At 39.4% G+C, this 10,000-nt stretch overlaps 1 protein-coding gene and 1 pseudogene across 2 annotated transcripts in view; both read left to right on the top strand.

Annotated features, from left to right (window-relative positions):
* The first annotated feature begins 5,958 nt into the window (after positions 1-5,958).
* Positions 5,959-10,000, top strand: part of LOC149134775 (uncharacterized) — a 4,661-nt pseudogene continuing 619 nt past the window's right edge. The window contains exon 1 of the transcript XR_016242665.1: positions 5,959-10,000. This exon is cut by the window's right edge and continues 619 nt beyond it. The product of XR_016242665.1 is annotated as an uncharacterized LOC149134775 (transcript).
* Positions 7,233-8,354, top strand: LOC149134776 (uncharacterized). Its single transcript, XM_089355826.1, has one exon. It carries the CDS (start codon positions 7,233-7,235, stop codon positions 8,352-8,354), a length of 1,122 nt encoding a protein of 373 aa, XP_089211952.1.

Consider the following 10,000-nt stretch of genomic DNA (forward strand, 5'->3'; position numbering starts at 1 on the left):
GGATTCCTTTGGTAAAGAAGCTTTTATCCTATTGGTAAAAAAAAATGTCCTCAACATCATATATGACGTTATTATCACTGTGATACTGGTTCCAAGCCAAGTGTTTTTTTTTTTCATATTGAGGAAAAGATGATAGTAAGATGGGACCAAATCAGGAGAATAAGAATAGTGATCAACCAATTCAAAGCTACAGTCATGCATAGTAACCATTGAAATGAAGGACCTGAGTGCTGGAGCATTGCCCTAATGAAACAGGAACCCTTTCGTCAGATTTCCCAGATTTCGTCAGATTTCCCAGATTTCGTCAGATTTCTTGATAACCTTTCATAACTGCCTGTGTGTGCTTGTGTGTATGTGTGTGTGCGTGTGTGTGTGTGTGTGTGTGTGCGTGTGTGTGTGTGTGTGTGTGTGTGTTTGTGTGTTTGGCTGCACGAGGGGCAAGTTACCAGTGCTTCATGTAGAAGTTCCCACGCCACAAAAGGATCAGGCCTTATTCCTATATTAGAAAGGATTGTCATTATTATTATTAAATCTGTGACCTGGCAGAATCGTTAGCACGCCGAACAAAATGCTTAGTAGAATTTTCATCCGTCTTTATGTTTTTGAGTTCAAATTCCACCGCGGTTGACTTCGCCTTTTAGCCTTTCACAGTCGATGAAATCAGTACCAGTTGAACACTGAGGGTTGATGCCTAACACCATCGCCAAAAATTTCAGGCTTTTTTCCTATAGTAGAAAGGATTATCATTATTGGAAATGCGGTGAGCTGACAGAATTACAAGAGTATCGGACAAAATGCCATACTGTATTTTCATTTTCCGGCTTTTTACGTCTTTGTTTCAAATCATGCTAAGGTGAACTTTCACTTTCATCCTTTCGTCATCAATAAAATAAAGTTCCAGTTATGTATTAGGGTCGATGGAATCGACAAACTCCGTCCCCTCAGGCTTTGTGCCTAAATCAAAAACCATTACTATTGTTATTGATATTATTAACCTAGTAATAATGCGGCGAGCAGGTAGAATCGTTAGCACGCCGGGTGAAATGCTTAGCGGCATTTCTTCCGTCTTCAGGTTCTGATTTCAAATTCTGCTGAGGTCGACTTTGCTTTTCATCCTCTTGGGAATCGATAAAATAAATAGCAGTTGAGTACTAAGATTGATGTAATTGAACTCCCCCCACTGAAATTGCTAGCCTTGTGCCAAAATTTGATATTTTACAGTGGTACATCCCTTTAATAACAAGTGTTAATTCTCACCAAGCTTTCCCAAAGATATTATTACACCTCAAACAGAAAAAAAAAAAACAATTGAAAATGACGGAAAAGAGGAAGAATTTTGATAGCAGCATTGTTAGTTAGGCGTTGCAAATAAAATGTATCAATAACCAGAACGACTATTCCTTAATTATTTTTTACGAATCTCGATTCCATACGCCCCTTTGTGTGGTGGTGTGTTCTTAAGGGACAAAACAGAACAAACTGGTGAGATAGCCACTGAATAACGGGAGACATGGACGTTTCCTCAGATTTTATTCGATGCAGTGATTTGTGACTGTATATATGATATGGACATATATGTATAAGTGTGTATGCGCGCGTGTAAAAACAGACGCATGCATCCACATATATATATATATATATACATACAAATATATATATATGTAATTTACTTGGAAATGAATGCGTGACGTTAGATCATATACTAATATAAATAATATATAAATATATGCATATATACATACATATATGTGAATAATTACACATATATATGTATATATACATGCATATATGGGTACTGGACATAAAAAAAACGTGAACAAAATGAGAAACGAGGACATAAAAAACAAAAATATAGAAAACGAACTTTTTTATCATAACATCTAAGAAGGGGAGCTGTTCTTTGCTATATACGATTGTAATTTGAATGCTAAGGTTTATATTATTTTGCATTTGGTTAAAATCCAAAAGTTTATCAATGGTCTCCTTCCAAATGGTAAGGCAGTCATCCATATATCTTTTCCATTTTTCTCTTATATAGTAGTGAAATGGATATCTATATTTTTGCAGTGACACTTCATATATGGTGAATTCAAAATATCTCATTATTAGGTTCGCAAGAATAGAGGCTGCTTTCGTTCCTATCGCAATTCCAATTTTAAAGTTTCAATAATAAAAACTTGGTTCATACGTTCCGGAACTACTTCGGGGTACTTTTCCATCCAATATTTTATTGCTTCTATTCAACAGTCATGTGGGATATTGGTGTAAAGATTAATAGCATCGAAGAAAACCAATAATGTCTCTTCGTTAGTTGTTTTTGGTAGGTGCTCTAGCATATCTAGATCGTCTCTGATGTATTTCAGCAAGGATTTCAGTAGGATGTCTGGGAAATTGCTTGGGTGGTGGGTTTCGCGAGCTGGGCCAGCTATAATGGGCCTTAACTTTAAATCTTCTGGCACTAGGATATTTATGTTTTTGCCTGGTGATTGTTTGCAGGCTTCATTAACTATCTTGCTCTTGTGTATTTTAGGTAGGCTGTAATAAAGACTAAGTTTACAGTTAAAGTTCGTCTTATAAGCTATTTCTTTTTCTGTCAGGCTTTTTCCATGTAAAAGAACTAAGGATGCAAGAGTTTTCATTGTTTTTTGGTGTTTATAGTTTACAACTTTTTCGTAGAAGGTATCATTTTCTAGCATGGATAATACTAGGTTTTTGTAGTATTCTGTGTCTATCAGGACTACAACACTTCCTTTGTCTGCTTAAGTAACTCACATTACCTTACATTACATTTGGTGATATTCTTACTGTTAGAATTGGTGACCCAGAACAAAAAAACTACAGCCTTTGCTTTAACAGTCGTTATACCCCGAGCAATAGAATAACATCCTTCGCTTCGTAGGTCGTCAACAGGGTAGGAGGCTGAACAAATCTCCAATCAGATCTGCTCGTTGTTATCCAATAGGCGGAAAAACACAATATGCAGGTAAACGAGGATAAATTTGAATTACTTTGGAAAAAAGGTTGCGTTTAAGCTAACACGTACTCTTCCTTCAGACAAAAATTTCATTGCACCAAAGACCGCTAAGGACCTTGGAGTAACTGTCAATACAAGTGAAGCCGGAGCGCCCATACAAGCAGCAAAGTTGAAATGGCCCGCATGGCGTGCTCCTGGATCCTTGGGACTTTTCTGTAAAGAAATGCTCCTACTATCCTCCTCATCTTCACCTTCGTCCGTCCTCACCTTGAATACTGCTGTCCGCTGTGGTCTCCCTACACGAAACAAAATATAAAAATTGAAGCATGACAGAGACCAATCACAAAAAATAGACGATGTGGCAGGTCTTGATTATTGGGATCGTCTCGAGAAGTTCTAACGCCACTGTGCACTGTGAAAGATATTCGTATGGTGTGGAAAATATTCCCATAGCATTGCCCAAATGATGCTGGCATCAACTTCAAAATTCATCTATATATATAAAAATGAGAATGTGTGTGTGTGTGTGCGCGCGCGCGTCTGTCTGTCTGTTTGTCTGTCTGTCTGTCTGTCTGTCTGTGTGTGTGCTTCCCTAAACCTCGAGAACTACACAACCAATTTCATTCAAATTTTACACATGCTTTACTTAGGGTCCCGGTTGTGTTTTAGTAAAAAAAGAAACTTTAACTTCTTGCATAGTTCGAGCCCATAGCAACATAATATCTCCTCCACTATTTAAGAATTACGTGTCAAAAGTGAAACAAAAACACTCATGTCAAATACTTTCACTTTAAAAATGAAATTATTCCACTAACTGAAACAATCACATTTCGATACTGTAATGACATATACTTTCACTTTAATGGCGTATATGTATATATAAATATATATATATATATATATATATATATATATATATATATATATATATATATATATATATATATATATATATATAGAGAGAGAGAGAGAGAGAGAGAGAGATGTATATGAACACATATATGTATATATATATATATATATATATATATATATATATATATATATATATATATAGATAGATAGATAGATAGATAGATATATATGCATACATGTACATGTATATGTATACATATGTGTAGATGTATATATATAGATGTACATGTAATATGTACATATATACACATATATACATGCATAAAGATATCTATACATATATATACACCCATCACACACACATACACATGCACACAAACACACACATTAGTCATTTGTTTTCTTATCCAACACTACGTCAAAAGTACTGAATGGATCTTTATGAAATGTGTGGCAAAAATGAAACAAAAACACTGATGTCAATTCGAACCGGAATCTCCAAAACATTGTCCCCTTACATCTCATTCTCATTTAAGTACCACTGCAGGCAAATACAAATTAATTCTCACGACGATATAATGGAAGATGTTAACAGACATTAACCACATGCTACCCTGTCAAGTCAAATATATTGTCATCCAATTCAACTCTAACTTTCCTACCTAACGACAGTTCTAAGGACCCAACACGACTATAGCACCACTTAACTGCTATCTCCAAAACATTGTCCCCTTACATCTCATTCTCATTTAAGTACCACTGCAGGCAAATACAAATTAATTCTCACGACGATATAATGGAAGATGTTAACAGACATTAACCACATGCTACCCTGTCAAGTCAAATATATTGTCATCCAATTCAACTCTAACTTTCCTACCTAACGACAGTTCTAAGGACCCAACACGACTATAGCACCACTTAACTGCTATCTCTAAAATTTTGTCCACTTACATCTCATTCTCATTTCTCGACCTCCACAGTGAAATATAACTTACTTATCAATACGGGGCAATGGAACATCATAACAGATATTAACCAGATAATAACGTTCTCAAGCGAAATCTATTGTCAGCCATTCACCTCTGACCTTCCCAGTGTATGGAGGGCACCATTTAACCGCTGTCTCAAAAATTTTATCACCTTACATCTCATTCTCATTTTCCTAAGCTAACACGAATACAGTTGTACTTTTACAGTGAAACTATACTCTCACATATATACAGGCATACATACATATATACATACATACATGCATATATATATCGGCACAGATGTAATGAAAATGTGTGTCTGTCTGTCTGTCTGTGTGAATCCCTAAAACTCGAGAAGTACACAACCAATTTCATTCAAATTTTACACATGCCTTACTTATGAACCCTTTCCCTATCCAATATATACGGCAGACCAGACATGCCTTGACAAACAACACCTAAAATTCATGTCCACACAAACGATAACTTTCCCAACGCATTTCATTAACACTTTCTCCTTTGCTATTACTATTTCTCTCGCCATGCCTTTCACAACTGTTTCCAGTTTCATGTCATAACAGCAACATCATCTTATTTGACACATTTACCGTTCTAATACCACTTCATTATTACCGCAGCATTTGCAAGTTTGCAACTTATCTACACTTACATAATAACCATTCCATTAATATTTCATACTTCACAGTGTACTCACTGCATTTCATTACGCTTATTTTAGATCATGCCCCGAAGAAAGACTTCTTCAATTGGACGCAAAACTGCGAAAACTGCAGTCATTGGAAACTGACATTAGACGATCACAAAATGCTGAACGTACAGCCACTTCAAGAACACTCCAAACAGATCACCAGCGTCAAATTCGACGAACTGCTGATGCTGCCTCAACTGCTGCTGCACGGGCAGCAGAGAAGAAAAAAACGCGCTACATGACTGCTCGGGAATGCTGCCAACATGGCTGCTGTGCGAGCCTCCCAGACATTACAACAAACATATATTATGCTGCAGAGTTCCATTCAACAAAGAGCTCATAGACGAGGATTTTCAACGCCATGCAACTCACGATGATTATTAAAGGCTTTCAGCTACAACCCTAACCTTCATTATGATTGCCACCCAGATATAAACATTGGAGATATGTCCATCACTTGCTCTTTCTGCAATGCTAAAAAGTGGTCCAGAGAAACTCCTGCTATGAGTTGCGCTAATGGAAAAGTTAACCCCACTCTGCTGCAGGATCCACAACAGCTGTTAAAGTCACTCTACGCTGGCACAAATACAGAGTCGAAATATTTCCTAAATAACATCCGCAAGTACAATTGTGCATTCCAAATGACCTCTTTCGGCGCTAATGTTGTTCAAGAAGGTGGGTTTATGCCAACTTTCAAAGTGCAGAGACAGGTTTACCATAGGATATGATCGCTTGAACCTGCGGAAAATAAAGATCCTCAATTCCTTCAACTGTACTTTGTAGGTAATTTACATGAACAAGCCACCCGACGAAACTCCATTTCCAATGGCACTAAATTTCAGTTGATAATGCAACTGCAAGACCTGCTGCACCAGACAAACAGCTACGTACGCAGCTTCAAGTATGCCTTGGAAACAGAAGCTTCTTCTGATTTCAATGTTGTCATAGATGCTCAAAAAAGACCATCTACAGAACATGCAGGCCGTTACAATGCACCTACATGCAATGAAATAGCTGTACTCCTTCACGGTGAACAGTACAATCCCAGAGACATTGTCCTTAGGCGACGTGACACCACCATCCAACGAATTACCGAAACACACAAATCATACGATACACTTCAGTATCCACTTCTGTTTGTTTACGGTGAGGATGGCTACCACATCGGTATACCACAGCAACATCCGCAAAATCGTCATGAATATCTGAACAAGCAAGTATCCTGCATGGACTTCTACTCATACCAATTTATGACACGAAACAACTCCTGTAATCACCTCCACCAGTCTCGAGATCTGTTTCATCAATTTGCAGTTGATATGTGCGCAAAAATGGAATCAGAGAGATTGTGTTTCATCAGATCACATCAACAAAATTGCGCTCTGACAGCTACATCCATCTCCGAGATACCATCAACAATGATGCTGCTCCAACAAGCATAGGAAAACTTTGCATTTTGCCTTCCACATTCACTGGAAGTCCCCGATATATGCATGAAAGAACACAGGATGCAATGACCTTTGTCCGCCATTACGGCAGGCCTGACTTATTCATCACTTTCACATGTAATCCCAAGTGGAAGGAGATTCAGGCCGAACTCTTCTTCGGTCAAAAGTCTAAAGACAGGCATGACATCTTCGCCTGAGTTTTCCATCTGAAATTAATTATTCTCATGGACCTCATCAAAAAAGGGCAAATCTTCGGACCCATACAATGTGACATGTACACAATCGAATGGCGAAAAAGGGGCCTTCAACATGCTGATATCCTGCTTTTGCTCTCAACGAAGATCAAATCAACTGACATCGACAAGATAATCTCTGCAGAACTTCTTGATCCAGCTTTAGACAAGGTACTATACGACATAGTTAAAGCAAACATGGCGCATGGTCCATGTGGGCGTGGATTCAACATTAACTCACCATGTTTGAAAGATGGCGTATGTTCAAAAAAGTTTCCAAGGAAGTTCCTACAAGAAACTCAGACAGGTACTGATGGGTATCCATCATACAGACGGAGAAAACCACAAAACGGCGGTTTCACAGCAAATATAGGACAACACGAGGTTGATAATAGATGGATTGTTCCCTACTGCCCACTCCTGTCAAAGATTTTCAACGTTGAGTTTTGCAACTCCGTTAAGTCCATCAAGTATGTTTGCAAGTATATCAACAAGGGTTCTGACGCTGCAATGTTTGGACTTCAACAACAATACTGCCAGGATGAGGTGACGCACTATCAGGTGGGACGCTACATAAGTAGCAACGAGGCTTTCTGGCGCATCTTTGGCTTTCCACTTCACCAACGACACCCCGCCATTCAACAGCTTGCAGTGCACCTGGAAAACGGTCAAAGAGTCTACTTCACCGATGCTAATGCTTCTCTGTTGGCAGAGCAACCAAGGGATAGCACACTCACTGCGTTCTTCAAGCTCTGTCAACTGGATCCATTCGCTCAAACCTTACTGTATCCACAGATTCCATCATACTACACTTGGAATGGAAAAAAATGGAGACCAAGGAAAGCAGGTCGAAATGTTCGTGGATACCCTGGCATTATGTTTGGCACATGCCTTGGACGAGTATACACAGTACATCCCACTCAACAAGAGTGCTTCTACCTCCGCCTACTGCTGCATGAGGTCAGAGGCCCCACGTGTTTCCAGGCCCTAAAAACCGTTCATGGACATGTCTGCACAACATACAGAGAAGCCTGCTATCGACAAGGACTGTTGGAAGATGGTGCACAATGGGATGCAACTTTGGGAGAGGCTGCTTTATCAGAATCACCTAAAAGTCTCAGGGCACTGTTTGCAGTATTACTACAGACATGCGAACTGTGAGATCCTGCAAATCTATGGTTCAAGTACAGGGACAACCTGGCTGAAGACTTTCACCGGCAAACTCAACGGCTCTATCCTGACATGGAGGATATCAGCAATGAAGTCTACAACAAAACTCTCATTGACATTGAAGACAGAATTGCCACACTGGGTGGTAATGAATTGTCCACATATGGCCTGCCACAGACATTCAGGTCAGGGTCAAATAGCCTTCCCACTGCTGTCATTCGTGAAACCTCTTACGACACTCAAGCGCTTTCAAACTACATTGCTGAAAACAAGCATAAATTACTTCTGGACCAGCTGCAGGCCTACACAACTATTATTAACAGTGTACGCCAACGTGATGGACGAATCTTCTTCCTCGATGCTCCTGGAGGGACAGGAAAAACATTTATAACAAAGCTTCTCCTTGCAGAAGTTAGGCAGCATCAGGACATTGCAGTAGCCGTGGCTTCCTATGGGATTGCAGCTACTTTGTTACCCGGTGGCAGGACAGCACACTCGACTTTAAACTCCCTCTAAATTTAGCAGCATCCGAGATGCCTTCATGCAACATCACCAAAAGCTCAGATCAGGGGCAGGTACTTAAAAGGTGTCATCTAATTGTCTGGGATGAATGCACCATGGCTCACAAGAGAGCTTTGGAAGCATTAGATAGAGCCCTGAAAGACATCCGAGACTGTCACGCTCCAATGGGAGGTGTTACGCTTCTGTTGTCAGGTGATTTCAGGCAAACTTTTCCTGTTATTCCAAAAGGCACTAGAGCAAATGAGGTCCAAGCATGCCTAAAGTCCTCTATCCTGTGGCATCATGTTACTATCCTCAGTCTAAATGCTAACATGAGAGCTCAGCTACACGGCGACCAAATGTCCAAACAATTCGCACAGGACATTTTGACAATTGGTGATGGCAAGGTGCCTCTCGATGCTGCAGAAGAAATAGAAGTATGGCCATTTTGTTCTGTTGTTAATTCTGTAGATGACCTCAAACACAAAGTCTTTCCCAACTTTAAACAAAACTATCAAAATCACAGATTGGTTGTGTGAAAGAGAAATATTAGCTCCAAAAAAAACGTAGCTGTTACAAAAATTAATCAACAGCTGATGCATTCTCTTCCCGGCAATCTTCAAACTTACAAGTCTGTTGATACAGTTCCAGATACAAATGAAGTGGTGAACTATCCTCCTGAATTTATCAATTCGTTGGAGCCTCATGGACTACCTCCCCACATATTATCACTTAAAGTTGGAACGCCTGTTATGCTGCTCCGCAATCTGGAACCACCAAGACTTTGCAATGGAACACGACTCGTGAAAAAGAAAATGATGTCACACGTTATCGAGGCTGCCATTCTTTCTGAATGTGCAAAAAGGGATGACGTCTTTATTCCAAGAATTCCTCTTATTCCATCAGGAGCAGACATTCCTTTTACATTCAGAAGACTGCAATTCCCCCTTCGTGTGACTTTTGCCATGTCCATAAACAAATCTCAGGGTCAAACACTATCTGTAGCTGGTCTTCTCTTGGAAGAGCCCTGCTTCTCACATGGACAACTGTATGTTGGCTGCTCAAGAGTGGGCAGGAAAAAAAACTTATTTGCATATGCTCCACAAGGGAAAACAAGGAACATTGTTTACAACGAG

Source organism: Octopus bimaculoides, chromosome 7, assembly GCF_046866305.1.
Source record: "Octopus bimaculoides isolate indiv1 chromosome 7, ASM4686630v1, whole genome shotgun sequence".
Taxonomy (NCBI): Eukaryota; Metazoa; Mollusca; class Cephalopoda; order Octopoda; family Octopodidae; genus Octopus; species Octopus bimaculoides.